The sequence below is a fragment of the Drosophila hydei genome, unplaced genomic scaffold (assembly GCF_003285905.1).
Source record: "Drosophila hydei strain 15085-1641.00,03,60 unplaced genomic scaffold, DhydRS2 tig00008119-arrow-pilon, whole genome shotgun sequence".
NCBI lineage: Eukaryota > Metazoa > Arthropoda > Insecta > Diptera > Drosophilidae > Drosophila > Drosophila hydei.
Window position 1 is genome coordinate 5,176,620 of NW_022045830.1, and position 16,374 is coordinate 5,192,993.

Consider the following 16,374-nt stretch of genomic DNA (forward strand, 5'->3'; position numbering starts at 1 on the left):
CTTAGCACTAGAAGAAGCAGAGAAAGACGGCGAAAACCAGGTAAAAGTGCAAAAGTTCAAACAGATTCGCATCACACTTTAAATGGCATAAGAATACAACAAAAACTAAATAAAGTAGCTTAAGAGTAGCCCTAATAGACTCTACGTATACCCAGGAAAACGCAAAGAAAGCCATTTTCATAAGATTGATTTTTATTAAGTTTATAATATTATAGATCTGGAACAATACATTTTTCTTTTTTTTTTTTTGCCTTGGACTTGGAATTCAAATTGATCGCTGGTTTGACTTTTCGCATAATGGAATTTGGTATCAAATTAACTAGCAATTGATTAAGCTGCATACTAATGGAAAACTTTTAAGAAAACACAATTTTCTAAAAGGCAACAGATAGAGAGATAGAGAGAGAGAGAGGCAGAGCTGTAGCTCAGAAATTAATTGCGGGTCGTTAGAGTTTGGAGGAGGGGAGAAAATAATTTAAATATTAGTTACACATAATGTAAACCATAAATTAATTTTGAATTCGCAAACTATTATAGAAGTTTTGCATGGGAGAGCGCCGCAGCGGCGGCGTGGGAGGACATCCGTCTGAACTTTGTAAGCGTTGAGCAGAGCAATTAGTTATTCACGCTTGCGCTTGTCCTGGGCGTAAGTTTGGCTGCCTCCTGCGCGGCTTCTTCGTCTTTTACTTATTTATTTTTCGGCTAAATCCGCTGCGAAATCCTTGGGGCTCCATGCCGATTTGAACGCTATCAGAGGCGCTGCAACATGGCGGCATAGACCTGACTCTGCTCATAGTTCCTGAAGGCCTCGCGAAAGCGCAACTTCTGCTCGGCACTCAATTTCGCATGGAAATCTTGTGCAGCTGTCACGAACAATGCAATTTCGTGTTGACCCAATTTCCGTGGTGGCATCCAGACGCTGCCGCAGGCGGATGTGGCTGCGGGCCCAGGTCCGGGGCCGGCGATGGGAGTGGCAGCGTTAGCGGGACCAGAGGCAGATGCCCCATTGCCGAGCACCAGCGGAAATAGTTTAATCAAATGCAGATTTATGGAAGCGGATAAAAAGATGACGCTTAGACCCCAGACACCTTGCTGCTCTGGCTGGGCCAAAAACGTTGGCAGCGTGCAGATCAGCCAGTCCTGCAGCATTTGCAGAAACGACGAGTCAATAGCCGAGCGAAACACCTGAAAAAGCACGTAGACACGAAATGAAACAAAGAAGCAAAAGAAACAGAAATACATTAGTTTTCTTTCAGAATTTGGCGCCAGGTGAAAGCACAAAAGGCAACAGAAATGCTTGATTAAACGAGTGCAGCACGGAGGCAGCTGGGTGAGGATGGCTCTAATGAAATTTCGCTGCTTGCCACAGCTAGTTAGCCTGGCCCAAATGACAGTGCAATTTGTGCTTTAAGCCATGTGGCCTGCTAGCTTCAGTCCAGCCAAGTCCAAGGCTGCTTGTCTTCGCTTTTTTTTATTAATTTCCATGCACACACACACACACACATATGCATGGCACGCCCACTGGGCAACCTTGAACCTAATGAAAAAAATTTTATGGCACCACAGTGGCAGTTGCCTCGCACTGACCCACATAGTTGCGTACGTTTTTGGCTGGTCAGGGGCCAAGCTGTAGCCATGAATTCCATTAATTTTCAAGCTGCCAACAAATTCCACACACACGCACACACACCGACACACACAAGCCGGCATCTGACAACTGGAGGCAACTATTTTACCCTTTCACCGGGTGCTCAGACCAGATATTAGCGGTGCATTTGCTTCGCTCCAGTCTCAGGACACAGAGGCCCAAGGCAAAATGGACCACCTCAAAGACACACACACACACACATACACACACACGCCGAGGACACGCACGAGTGGCTAGCACAGTAGATGGCGACGTCTTTACCTTTGCCAGCTGAGCTGAGCTGACCAGCAGACCTGCTGAGCTCTTGGCCAGCAGATTTGGCTGCTACTCACCTGATACACAATCGTGGCAATAACATCGCCATGCGGCTGATTTATGGCCAGGAACTCCTTTATGACCTTCGTCAATATTTCATTCGGTGGCACTAAATCACGTATAATTTGGCACAGCACTTGTCCATAAATCCAGGCAGCGTCTCGACTCGATGATTTAATACAATGCAAAAGTATATCGACTTTATCGCTTTGCAGCGCGATTATCTCTGGATCATCCTGCACAATGCCATTCGACAGCTCCGTATTCTCCAGCTGACTCGACGAACCTTAAAGAGCCAGAGAATTCAAAGCGATATCAACAGAGAACGTGTCACAACTCAAAAGTTTTACAATTAACAAAATCCCCCCCGAACCCCACAGTATGCATTGGCCATCCTTTTACATCTACCTCAATGTGTCAACAAATTTCTGTTCAGAACACATAAATTTACATTTATAATTTTGTATATATTTCGGCTCTGAGCAAAAACCTATTTATAACCAGACCACTTGACGCGTCTACTCGCTCTCGCTCTCTCGCTCAATCTCAGTCTCTCTCTCTATCTATATCTTTCTGTGTATAGGTGTCTGTGTCTGTATATACTGTTTACCAACGTGTATTTGTTTGTCTACGAGCTGCACCGTAAAAAGAGTAGATGTCAATATATGTAAACCAAAAAAAATTATAAGATTCCCAGAATTGAATTCAGCTAAAAATATTTCTTATAATCAATTGATGATCAAGTATAAAGCTTATAGATATCCGAATATAAGTTCTAAAAATTAATTTTAGTTTTCAAACATATTTATTATTGACTATTTATCATGTATCAATTGAAGCTGCTGAAATTTTCCAGCTGTTTTAAATAGAATAATAAATATTCCTTCAATTTATACCCTGAACACATTGCGCAAATGTATGTAGCAAGCAGGAGTCGTGGCATACCACATAAAGTATATACTTGATCAGAACGGATTTAGGGTATCTCTCAGTCGCACCGTCTCGACAGAGCACTTTTACTTAATTTAAAATATTCTTAAGTACATTAAGTCAAAGTTGATTATAAGTAGATTATTAAGCATCCCACGTCAAGCTAATCAAATTTGTTTAAGGCTAAGTCAACACGAAGGAACATACTTCCAGTTCAGGGTATCGAGGATTGTATTTTGATTCCCTCTTTTGATAGACGCCGACGAGTTGCTGGAAATGAGTTGTTTATGTCTGAAATGTGTTCAAGCTGTGCGAAGTAGTGGGCGTAGCTCATTGAGCAGAGGCTAGAAATGTTGTCGGAAAGCCTTTCGGCTGCTGTTGTTGTTGCTGTTGCTGTGGCGGGTATGCGGTATATAGCAAATGCGTGTGTGTGAACGCATTAAGCGTTCGCTGTTTCATGTGTGGCTGCATTTAGCTTTGGCGTGCGCGAATTATTAACAATGCGCGCGCTTGGCCAGCGACAACTTTGGCCTTTTGCTTTTAGCAGCTTAACATTCTTGCTGGCTGTTGCCAATTTGGCTACTGTTGTTGTTGGCCAGGATCTGGACTAGTGTTGCTGCTGTTGGCCACAATTATGCGCACCACAAATGCCGTTAGCGATGGAAAGCATAAAAAAAAGAAAACAGCTAACAAACTGTAAAATTCGTTTAAGACACGAAAAAAGAAGCAAGCGAAACAACAACAGACACGAACAGCAACAAAAAGTTGCCTAGGAAAAAGGTTCTGTTTCGATGTGCTGGTCCTTAAAGGACGCCCAATATAGCCGCAAATATTTATTATTGCGTACTGCTCGATGAAGGGGTGGGGCAGGCCACTTTTTTAGGCTACGGCTGTTATGTTTTTTTGGTTCTTTTGCGGGTGTGCATTGTCGTCTTGCGCCGCCTGGGACTCGATTTATTTGTGCTTTTTTGTGTCGCCAAACACTTTAATAAACCAGGCTAACGAACGGGCGAAAAGGCGCGCCACGCTATGACTAACTTCCGCTTAGCTGCACTTTGTTCTGGCCTGGCTACGCGAGCCTAAAATTGCCGAAGCTCCTGCCATTTACTGGCAAAACGCTCGTTTGTGTGCTGCTCGAAGGGGACGTGTTACGCAGCTAGCGCAAACATTGACATTTTTCAAAGGATTTGCATGCTGTGCGCATTTGCCAAGGACCTAAAAGCGAATGGCCCTACGCACTGCACTGCACTGCACTACAACGCAACGCATCGCATCGTGTCTGACAAAGTGCAAGAAAAATACATGCGCGCATCGCATCGTATCCTGGTGCCATATTTATGCACATTGCTGGCATCGTTTTAGCCAAAAAGCTGCTTCACATATGTACGCTCCGGCTGCAAAGCCAAACTTCAAGTTTAAAGTGCAAAAATACCAAGTCGGGACTCTGGAGGGCAAGTGGGTGCAAGTTGATTCCATTAAATGAATGTTTAAGTAAACGCAACCAAATGGCTTTCAGCTTAGCCAATTGGGCGGATCAACAAGTCTAAAAGCAACAATGCCGGACAGCGCCTATATATACACACACATATATATATATATATATACATATATATATACATATATGTTTGTATATCTCCATAGCGAATCGATATTTTGTTGCTGTAGACGTTAAAGCTAATGAAACGCCAAATGGACATAGCTGCTTAATAAATAAAATCATAAGCAGTAATCGAACAGTTCTCTAAAGATTAATTTGGTCAATATTACACCGACCATATGATACCCTGTAACTGTGCTATGGCCAAGGTAGGCATCCATATTAGCATTAACTCCTTCAGAATCTGCTTGACATATTTAGAGCACTAGCTTAGGCTATATATTCAAACGAATCTTTGAAGTCTATCGATAAGTATTGATATCGATATATTATCGATCTCAAAATCAGTAAGGTGCTGCAGCAAACACACTAAATTACAACTCTAGAACTAAAAATATTAAGTTAGAATATCCTATTTCCCTTGGGAATTCCTCCATTTGTAATTAGCACGTGCGCAAATACAACCCATTAGCATTCTTTCCAAACAGGGTATCAAAGTGAGAAATTCAGAAGAGGGTATCAGCAGCAGCAGCAGTCACTGTGCATTTGTTCGAGTGTCAAACACTTCTCAACGCTAATAATTGGCCCGAAATTGCGGTAATAACGGCAGCCAGAGAAATAATTGTTGGCTTGTCAGGCAACGAGCCAACGAGCCAACTGGCCAACTGGACAACTGGCCAGCCAAGGCCAACATATAGCATACAGTAAGCATTGATAGCAATTACCCAAGCATGTAGTTGCACAGGCACACACACGCAGTCATGGGCAAAGTGGCCAGCAACAACAACAACAACAAACTGTTGACCCGGTGCTGGCCATGGCCAACAAACAAATGGACAAACGGACACACGCCGCATTAACTTTCGGCCAACGGAAGAGTCAACCAGTTGACCTGAAGCCAAACTGAGACTAAATGCAAGTGTGCTATATGTTTAATGCATATGATTAAGTTCGGATATGGCTTAAAGCTCGCCAGTTTAAGCCAGAAAAGTCGGAGGATATTCGCTCAGCTGGAGGCCGATTCCCTGCTGACCCGCTGACAAAGACAACAATTGCTTGCAATTGTCTTGCTTCCTCTTTTCTCGGTTCTGTTTTGCAGCTGTTAAATAAAATAACAAAATATTTTCGACTGTTTTCTTATATCTTACGCACATCTGCTTCTTGCTTTGTTTGCCTTTGTAGAGGTACTGTGACAGCTTCTTTTGCGCTTTCTTTTTCTCTTTCTTATATTACTTCCTCTTCGTGGAGTGGTTGTTTTTTTCGTACTCACCCACATACATGCAGGACAAAAGCAATTTCAATGCTGGAATTGAAAATTTCTCATTTTCCATTTTTAGCAACTCGAGCGCAAGTTTTTCAATTTTATGTCGCAACTGCGGTGTGACCACAGCTCCAGCTCCAGCTCCATCGCCGCCAGCCGCAGCAGCGCCCCCGCTCGCACCACTTCCGCTGGCCTCAACTGCGGTAGGCGCTGCACTCGAACAGCCGCTTCTCACAACGATGCGCTCGAGACCCTGCAGATAAATATGTAAACATAAACGTGAATACGTATAGTTGGAATGGCAAAAAATTTCAAACTTAACTGACTTTCTATATATATATATATATATATATATATATATATATATATATATATATATATATATATATACAGATATACATATAGATAGCAGCGTATATATGTAAACAAAAGGCACAGAAGTGTGCACGGCCCAGAGAGAAACAAAATTTTCGGGGGCGAACGATTCGCTTTTGAATTTTTATCATTGCATACTTAAGTGGATTTTTCAGTAATGGCCACGCTAATTGAGTGGCAAATTGTTATTGTTATTGGCCGCTGTTGTCGCTGCGCGCCATTGGGCGACCAAGCTCAGTCCATCCTAACAGCGAACCACTGAGCAGCCACTCTTGCTTTTTAGTTCAGTTTCTGTCTGTGTCCTGTTATGCAGCATCAAAGCACAAGTAGCGCCAACAACAATGAAACAATTGAATTGCGTGCAAATTTCATAAATTGCTTCAAAAGTTGAATTTAATTTGAAAGCCAGCAAAAAATGCCCAATGACCGGAAGTGTGCACTGAACAGAAACGTTTTGTAGACTCTTAGGCACAAAAAAAAGGGTATTTAATAGGCTGTTATATACATTTTATAATGCATTCTACAACATTCAGTTAAAATACATTTTATTTTTTTGCATAAATATTCATAGTTTTCTTTTATAAAAATTGTAACTGAAATTCATCAATGCTTAATCCGCTTTTAAATCAGTGACTCACAAGAGCCATACATTATTATATATATATATCGCCCAATATACATATATCTCTATCCCATTAAACCCTCCACATGACAAGACTTTTATATCACAAACTTATCAATAAATTTCGTATTCATTAATTTATCAATTTAGTCAAGAAATTATCTATCCATATCAATATAACACTCTGTCAACACTGTCAATTCATTGACACATCAATAGATCAATTCATCCTTCTATGCATTCATCAACCTCAACAAGTAACTTTTGCCAAAACTGTACTACGTAGTATATATTAGTCGGGCAGTTCCTGCAGTTGAAATTGCTATTTGTTAATTACTGTCAGAGCCACTGTATGCAATTTGTTTGTCAACTGGCATGCTCTCGATGTTACCAATGGCAATTAAAAGCCCAGCTAGTCGATTATTAAATGGCCAAATTATGCGCACTGACTGAGAAATTTGTTATTGATGTTGTCTCTGCTGGAAGAGCACATAGAAGCGATGTGTGCACAATGTTTGAGCAACAATTTCATTATATTGGACTTTGGTTCAGGACATGCACGCACACACACACACACGCACGCATTCCCCCCACTAGTGTGTGTGTGTGTGTGTGTAGGGGGGTTTATGTGCGACTTGTGCTGTTTTGACGCTGTGTTTTGGGCCAATAAACATTTTGTTGTTGCTTTCGCATTTTTTCCGCGTCTGCCAGTTATGAGAACGTGGATACATTTTTTTTATTGTAAATGCCACTACAGTTGGCTAGCTGGTTGGCTGCCTAGCTGGCTATCTGTCTGGCTGGCTGGTTGCATGCCTCTTGAAAATTGTCAATCAAAAAACCAATTAAGCGCGACGTGGACGCTGTCTGAGTTGAAGTTGGCCACTAGATTTGGTTAGGGCAATGAGCTGAGCGTTTAGGTCCATCAATAGACGCGATTGCCAGCAATGGAGAGTCACAACATGAGCATGGTGTCCTGGACGTATGTATATGACTAGTTCTACTCACATGCAGTACACAGATATAGAGCTCCTCATTGTGTGTCTTCTTCAGAAAATTATTGGCCGCAATAATTGTGTTCGACAGTAAATGACATTGCGGCACAAATTTCGACGTCCACTCGATCAGGCTGTAATTGAGCGTCCAGACCAGCTTCGTATGTGCATCACTGAACTGCAGCGGGCTGTCCAGGAATTACAGAAGAAGAAAAGAACAAAATGAAAAAACGGATAAATGCAAAAATCAAATTAGATTACAAGCTAAGCCTGCCTGAGAGCCAGCCAATCAATCAATGCAGAAACATTGACGTTAACACAAACTCTCACCCGTTGTCAACAGATGCTATTTTTTGCTGTTGCTGCTTTGTGTTCTCTCTAAATTAATTAGAAATTTTTGATGCGTTCTACTATATGCCAGCCAGCAGCTTGCCCAATGTAATTAGGCCGGTGCGAGCCTTGGCTTTTGGCCATGGTATTTACAGCTGCTGTCTGTGCGCTGATTAGATTTTGGTTGCCCTAAAAGCCGCTAATTATTGTTGCGGCTGCAGCAAAATGGTGTTTGGGCCTTGTTTGCATATTGGTGGCACGCTGCGTATACACAATTTTGACTCGATTTCAATTTAATAATTTTCAATGTTTGCAACTGGCTTCGACACAGCGGCAGCTGAAACATTTTCAAGGTTGCTAGCAGTAAACAGAAAACAAACTTTGTTGCAGCAAAGCAACTGAAGTGCTGGCATATGAAATTTCATCAATAGCCGCACAGCAAGTGGCTAAGCCAAAACTTGCCAGCACCCAGGCAACAGCGGCAGCATCAGCATCAGCATCAGCAGTAGCAGTAGCAGCAGCAGCAGCAGCTGCAGTGCCAATAATTACAATTTGGCTACAGCAGCAGCAGCAGCAGCGCCAGAAGTCCTGGCAGTGTCATCGATCAGCCATTCCGCTTGAGCTGGTAAAATATATCGACAACCGCATATAGTAAGAGAGAGCGAGGGAGAGGGCAAGAGAGAGAGATAGAAACTTTATTGGAAGCCACGTCGAGTTATTAGAACTTCGACTTTTGCCAGCAAAAGGAAGGAAAGACGCTGCAACCGACGCAGTCCTTGAAAAGTTTTTGATAACGCCACAAAAGGTAGTCAGGCAGTGAGCTAGGCAGCAAGGTAGATCCGCAACGTTGCAGCCAAAACTGTTCGTAATGCAAAATGCGAACTTTTGCCATTATTGGATGGAAGAGGAGCGCCCGAATGTTGGCTACAGCCCAACTAATGCACCTCGTAAATAGAGCCAACAGTTGCTTTCCAATTTGTTGTTGTTGCTATTATCTGTGGTTGCAGCCAAGAAGTGGCAACAAGGATAGCGTGCAGCAACTGTTGCCTAATGCCAGATGGTTAACATGCAGCGCCAATCGTTACATAGAAACTAAAGGCTTGGCCAAAAACAGAATTTGTATTTGTCTGCGTGTGTGTGTTTTACCTCTCATCAATGATTCCATGACGATTGATGTAGCCAACAATTAAGTCACGCAGCAATGCAAGTTCATCACTAAGCTTGCCGATTGCCGTGTTGGTTCGACTACAGCATTCGAGCAGACAAAGCAGACCCTGGAGGGCCGCAATCCGTATAAAGCAATGCGAGCTCTTCAAATAGACGTTCCCAATCAGCGCCGCCAAGTGCTGCAGCTCGCCATGGCTAGGTATCAGCAGGGCCTGCGTGCGGCACAGCAAGTAGATTATGTGCTGCAAGAACAAAAACAAGAAGATGTGCAAAACTGAAACACAACGAACTATACTCGGTATTAATTATCTTTGGGTTCATAACAAGACAACTGATATGAGGAGAGTAATCAACAGACAGATTATAAATTACAACTAGAATTTTGTTAAGATATCTGTCCAAATAAAAGAATTTCTTATGCAGTAAATTAACTATCTTTTTCTATCTGACAGATTAGCTGTTTGCCTTAGAGAGACTGAGAGAGAGATCTCTGATGATAGTTGATAGATAAGTTTAGACTTTGTATCTGTTCAAGAAGTTCTTACTAAACAAAATTATATATATAGTTTATCTGGTCTACGAGTTTTTCATAGCTTTGCTCTGATTTCTTTTCTCACCCACCTCATGCGATATGGTGTCATCCATGGCGATTTGCTCCTGCAGTCGCAGTGTGCGGTCCTTAATCCATTTGATTTGATCACGACTCTCGCAAATTTCACAGAACTTGACCAGATTGGGCAGCACTAGGACGTGATTTAGCTATGGACAAAAGTTAAATTGCATTGAGACGTTTCCAATTAGCCAAACTGACAAGCCAATACGTTTCGATGCTAGCGCATCGCGCACTTCAAAGAATCAATCAAATGGATTGGCATGTTAAGCTAGATGGTCTAATGAAATTATGCTGCATGTGAGTGACATTTATGCAGCCAGCATCTACTGTAGCAGCATCATTGAACTTACCTCGATCATCTGCTGCAGTACGTCAAAGACCAGCTGCGTGCTGCTCCGAATGTCGATGCCAGACAGTTGCACAAAATGCTGGTAGTTGCGCCAGTTGATGTCAGTCACGCTGTTGTTGTTCCACGTCGATAAGCGTTGTTTGCCCAGCTCACTGCTGGCCACGTCTGCCCCATCGCCAGGGACAACGCCGTATGGGGGAGACTGTGCGTATGCCTCCATTAGAGCCCAACTGAAATTGAGATCGCATTGATTGGCCGCAAAGTTGCGTGTGCCAATCACATTGTCCACCCTTGGCTGTCGTTCCAGATTGGCCAGATAGAAGACGTTGCACGTAGCATCGACTACCAGCTGCACCTTGTGCAGTTTCTTCAAGCTGTGAAATGAGCAATGCAATGAAACATTTTAAACTGACAGCCGCATGGGATGCGCTGCAAGATATTTGCGTGTCGGCACAGCTTAACAACAGCACAACACATGGGCGACACACACACACACACACAAATAAATTAAAAGTAAACATTCGCCCGCTTACTAGTCGAGTCATTTGTTGTTTTGTTGACCCGCGGCCACTGCAAATAACTTGCAACATTTTCAGTTTTGGTGATTTTTAGTTGTTGCCCCTCCGGCGGCAACTCAATTTTATAGATAGATATTGTGTGCATATCTCTCCACTTGTTAGCTTTTAAAATTATTTTTATAATTTTTATAAGCGCAAAAAAAACAAAACGCACGTATCCATGCAACAAATTTCATATAAAGGTAGAGTGAAGAGTATAAGAGAGTATGTCGTATATAAGACGGGAAAAGATTGAAAATGAATATTTACTAATAATACTAGAGCTTTAGATCAGATAAATTGTTACTAAGACTAGGCTTCAACTGACATTTCATGTCTTCTATATTGCAGTGCAAGTCATAAGCCAAACTAAATTACAACAAAACACAAACAACAAATTATTCCAAATATGCAACTCATGCATTACAGCAGTTTCTAGTATATAAAAACTTCCAACAAAAACTTTTAAATCCAGAAAAAACCTTTCATGCATACCTATAGCATCTACCTATTTCTATCTACAGGGTATCTACAATTCGAGCAACAAAGTTAAAAATGTTTTTGTTTGCTTACAGCAAATTTTTAATTAAAAGTCGTATCACTCTCTACCCTATGATACACGAAAATATTACCTGCACCACATAAATTTTATTTTATAGCTTGTCTCTCATTGCACAAAGTTCAAGAACAACAAATATATTGTGTTGTTAAATAATAATTATCAACTATTTCTGCTTACTGCTAACTAGGTACTAAAACTTTCGAAAAGGTATTTTAAATAAATACGAGAAATATATATATATATATATATATATATATATATATGTTATATATGTATATACAGCAAAGTACTTGCTTTCGCAAAAATCTGGCTCCTAAAAAAATAGAAGAAAAGTTGTTGGCCAAATTGTTTTAGGGATTGCATGTTAACAAATTAGTTGTGCTTTTAAAGTTGAGCAGAGTTTTGGTAATTGCTAAAAAATAATATGCGTCAGGGGACACGATACACGTACATATGGGTGGCATGGCTCTTGGAGCACAAAAAACACGCATATACACATGCACACACACACGCACACACACAACTGCTGTGGGTAGTAACTTTTAATGGTCGCTTCTAATTTATGCTTTTTGGTTATTTGCGCATTAAAAACTTTTGCGCCCACTTGCTGAATATTAATTTGAGTTTTGCTCATTTGCAGATTTTTGAAAAACATTTGCAACACTCACCTAATGCTGTCACAATTGATGCGCTGCCAGCGTGTCGTGTGATAGAACTGGCTGTTGCCATGGCCGGCAATGGGAAAAGTTTTATAGGTTGACAGCAGCTCCATGATGGCCTGCAGGCAGACCTGCTTAATCTGGAACTGTTCCTGCTGATCGACCATGTGCTCGTCGTATACCTTGTTGATCAGCAGCAGGAATGTCATGAAGTATTCCTCGAACTGCTGACGTGTTGTGTAGCCAAATATGGAGAGCCTGTGGCAAATGGTTAAGAAAGTGCATTAGTCGTCTTCAATAATAAATGAATTGCAAAAATATTTCCAATACACACACACAGATGGACGTGCACACGCACACAATTATAAATTGGTTGGTTGTCAACAAAGGCCTTTGCAAATTTAATTCAATTAGTTGAGCTTTTCAAATATTTAGCAGGCCAAAAATCTCAATTAGCCATTGATTAGTTTTGTTACGCTTGAAGCGTCTAACTTTCTGCCAAGCAACTTGCTTATTTCTCAAATATGCAACGCTGCCACGCCCATTCGCTGTTTGACAAAAGTTGCTGCTGCTGCTTGCTGCTGGCTGCGTTCAGCGGTTTGTGCACAATTAGCAACTATGTGAGCCAACATCAACGAACTGAATTCTCACATGAGGCGCCCTTTCGCTGCTGATTTTTCTATCTCCCTCGCACACGCTTTGTCTCTGACACGCACACATGCATTTATCTCACTTTGCTGCTCATAATTTGTTTATATCGCTGGCTGCCTCCGTTGCGCTGCTGCTGCTGTTGCTACTGTTGCTATATCTTTCAGTTTGCTCTAAGCTCCCGCACCACCCACATATAAACTGAAATCCCAGCCCGCAGTGCTTGCCTTCGAGTCCAAAGTGCTTGTCTATACGCGACAGCCGTTCCCCACTCAGCCCTGGCATGTTCTGTCCCTGGCTGTCACAGCAGCATCTACGTCGTCACAGCTTCATCTAATAGAGCTGTTGATGTTCCGCTCTGCCAGCCCTTTGGGGGATTTTGTCGTTGCCGCGGGCTGGGCGCTTGTTGTGCGGCTGCTGTTGTACTGTGTGTGGTGTGGTGCGGTGCCGGGTGGCTCCTTTGCTGATGTGGTTTTGATGTCTGCGCTTTTGGCATGGTACGAAAAATGGTTGGCGCATATGATGCTTTAAAGGCAAAGCTGGGATGCCTGCAACTTTTAGGCTGGTCAGACGCACAAACTCAATCTCTGGCTGATGACAATTCAAATGCTGACAGCGTAATGATGACGACTGCTAACAATGACAAGAACAGAAGAAGCAACAGTAACAGCAGCAGCAGCAGCACCGATGAGGAAGCTGTCATTGGACAAGGACGAGGCAAACAAGCAACGCTCAGTCAAGGACAAAACGACGGACGAGCCGACGGCGGACATAAGTACTCCGATGACAATGACAGCTTACAAACACAAACACACATCAACACATCAGCACACCAACACAGCAACACCGCAACACACACACATGCAAACTGCATCTAATACAGGATACTGTTGTTTCCAGTCGCAGTTTAGCCACTGTTGTCCTTATCCACATTTCACATTGTCGTCAACGCTGCATGTTGCTGCCAAGCGCCTGTCAGAGCATTGTCAGCAACAATTGTCGTCGTTTTGTTGTTGTACACACAATAATTGTAATGCTGCTGTTGCTGTTGCTAGTGCTGGCCAGTCATGCAGAGCAGTTTGAAGTCTTCAAGAAAATCATAACCTAAGTGGCCCCAGGTAAGCCCCAGCCAGCAAGAGGCAGCAATCTAAGCAGTTAATTAGCAGTTGAAGTTGCCAGCTCTACTCACCGTTTTACAAACTGACGTAGCACATCCACATCACTCAGGCTATCCACAGGTATTGTGGGCAACTTGCCACTCCCGCTGGCAGCAGTTGCCGAATGCTGTTGCTGTTCTTGCTGCTGCTGCTGCTGCTGGACCAGCTCGTAAGGTGTCACTGCGTAGGCGTAAAACTGATGTGTGCGCAGCAGCGAGGTGCCAATGGAGGCGATAAGCGGCTACAAAGTGTGTGATGTTAGTAGCTGAAGCCAGCAAGTCGAACCAGTTTGTCACTTACCAGCGGCACTTGAAGCGGCGCCAACTCATGGCCGGCAAACGGCAAGCGAACATTTTCGTTTTCGGCCTGCAGCATGGATTCCATATCAATTTGCGTTTCAATCAATTTGGCTAGGAAAATGGCTTGCGGTGCCGGCTGCGTGCTGTGCAGACGATGTCGTTGATAGAAAATTGTATCCTGCAGCATGTGGCATGCAGCGCGCACCGGCACTTGCAGCAGCTCCACACGAAACTCATTTGAACTGGAATTGAGCGCCCACCAGATGCGTGGCTGCTGCAGCAGGGCATCCAGGCAGGTCAGCATTACGCCCAGGCCATCATCTGGATCGCTGACAGCTTGAACTAGTTGCAGGGCTTCCCTGGCCAAGCCACGCCCAAAGGCGAGCAGCAATGGCAGCTGCTCAGAGCGCAGCAAGTGCTCGGCCACAAACTTTTCAATGTGCTTGGCATCGATGTAAATGAGCGCCGTTTGCTCTAGGCGTTGAATGGACACCAGCAACGTGGTCAGCGCCCGGGCCACATCCAATTGCTCCGCACCACCCACAGCCAGCTGCGTCTGCGACTGCGACTGCGACTGCGACTGGGCCAAGCGTGTCATCAGCGATGCACAGGCCACACGCGCCAAAGGCGGCAATTGCATGTAGTTGATGTGGGGCGCATGCTGGATGCATTTCTGCCTGAAGGTGGCCAACATCGAGGAGAGAGCGCCATCGAGAGCATGGCGCAGTAGGCGCGCTTCCTGTGCTGGACCCAGGCTGCGCAGCAGACGCTGCAGCTTGGCCTCCGATTGAATCTCGAGCAGCAACCGCATCAGCTGCTGTTGCTGTTGCGGCGCATCTGCATGCTGTGTGGCAAATTTGATTAGCTGCGGAGGCACAAAGCAAATGGCAACGTTTCAAAATGGACCAACTAGTACGAGGCAGAGCAGTAAAGCAGAGGCGGGCCTCATAAATTAGCCAAACGCAAAGCCAAGTAGAGAAAGCACTTACCTGACCAAAGAGCCAGCTCTCATCAATTATGCGCGGCGCTGCAGCAGCTGGGCTATTGTCCTGTGGGCACTCCAAGTCCTTCAGCCTGCCATCAAATAAAAATATGTAAAACATGCAATTTTAGACAGGCTAGAAAGCATCGAACACCAAATACACTTGCAGACATTTCTCAAGCTAAGTTTTCCCTTCAATTACTTTTCTGTAAATATTCAGTGTGTGTGTGGGGGTGGGCATAACCCTAAAAGGGATTTGCCTTGCATTTTAAATTTGCTCTAGTTGTGATTTTTCCCCAAATTCGATTTACTCTGCAATTGTCATTTCCAGCAGATTTCTTTGTAAATTGGAAAATTGGAAAGTTCTGTTAAGTAACTTGGCTCGAGTGAATCAGATATTGCTCAAATTGCAAAAGCAGCAAAAGCGCAGTTAGTTTTGTTTCGTCTATTTTTTTTTTGTGTGAGCACAAATTAATTTAAATGGCTCTCAAGAGTCAAAGTCCTTTACTCACAGCAAGGTACGCAGCTCATCCTGGTCATCTGCCCCAGCCAGCTCGCCTTGCAGCAGCTGCTCGTAGATGCTGCTTCTGGTGGCCGGGCTGCTTTGGGCCGTCAGTCGTCGAGCCAGCCGCTCCATGGGCAGCTGCAGTGCTCGCTGGCCGTCGTGTAGCTGATGTAGTCGACTAAGCAGTTGTAGGGACTGCAATGTGGTTGCCGCCACATCCACATCTACCTGCCGCTGCTGTTGCGGTACGCAAATGTGGCTCAACAGGCGCAAGATGCTGCGTATCGAGTGCTGAAAGAGGTAGGGTATAGAAACCAAAGAATGCAGCGAACAAAGGCATATTGGAGTGGGTAATGAATTCATTGTAATGCAAAATATAAGGATTTCAACTCACTTTGTTCAAGTTGTGCGCTTGACGGATCAGCGCCGTCAGCAGTAATGAGCCGCACTCGGGACGCACTTGGCAGAGCTCGCAAAGGAATTCCAAGTGGTCAGCAATTAGGAAATTCAGATATTTGCCGGCGCACAGGCGACGCACTTGTTGCGGGCTCCAATCCATTGCCTGCAATTAGATGGTTGTGATTCGCTTGTAGCCCGCCCAGCCCTTTGAGCGTGGGCGTGGCACAGCTGAGCTATTAGTGACGACAAGTGGCGCATGTTCGAGTGGCAATCTATTAAAATAGTGCGCTGCACTGAGCGCAGCTTAAAGCCAAGCCAGACTATTTAAGTGACCATGGACAGAGGCGCGTTGTCCCAACCGGAAACCGAAAAACCGAACCCGATGCGGTGAACCGCAAAATTACGAG

At 43.8% G+C, this 16,374-nt stretch overlaps 1 protein-coding gene across 1 annotated transcript in view; it reads right to left on the reverse strand.

The window, feature by feature from the left end:
• Positions 1 to 222: 222 nt before the first annotated feature.
• The window catches only part of LOC111596156 (huntingtin), a 43,234-nt gene continuing 27,082 nt past the window's right edge, over positions 223 to 16,374 (reverse strand). Inside the window, exons 17-29 of the mRNA XM_023310246.2 lie at positions 15,963 to 16,130; positions 15,576 to 15,859; positions 15,071 to 15,155; positions 14,083 to 14,946; positions 13,815 to 14,023; positions 11,987 to 12,235; positions 10,201 to 10,573; positions 9,859 to 9,996; positions 9,217 to 9,479; positions 7,754 to 7,928; positions 5,761 to 6,004; positions 1,981 to 2,249; positions 223 to 1,185 (exon numbers count right to left, since the gene is read on the reverse strand). Coding sequence (XP_023166014.2) covers positions 751 to 1,185; positions 1,981 to 2,249; positions 5,761 to 6,004; positions 7,754 to 7,928; positions 9,217 to 9,479; positions 9,859 to 9,996; positions 10,201 to 10,573; positions 11,987 to 12,235; positions 13,815 to 14,023; positions 14,083 to 14,946; positions 15,071 to 15,155; positions 15,576 to 15,859; positions 15,963 to 16,130 — 3,756 coding nt within the window. The 3' untranslated portion in view covers positions 223 to 750. The remainder of the gene's footprint in view (positions 1,186 to 1,980; positions 2,250 to 5,760; positions 6,005 to 7,753; positions 7,929 to 9,216; positions 9,480 to 9,858; positions 9,997 to 10,200; positions 10,574 to 11,986; positions 12,236 to 13,814; positions 14,024 to 14,082; positions 14,947 to 15,070; positions 15,156 to 15,575; positions 15,860 to 15,962; positions 16,131 to 16,374) is intronic.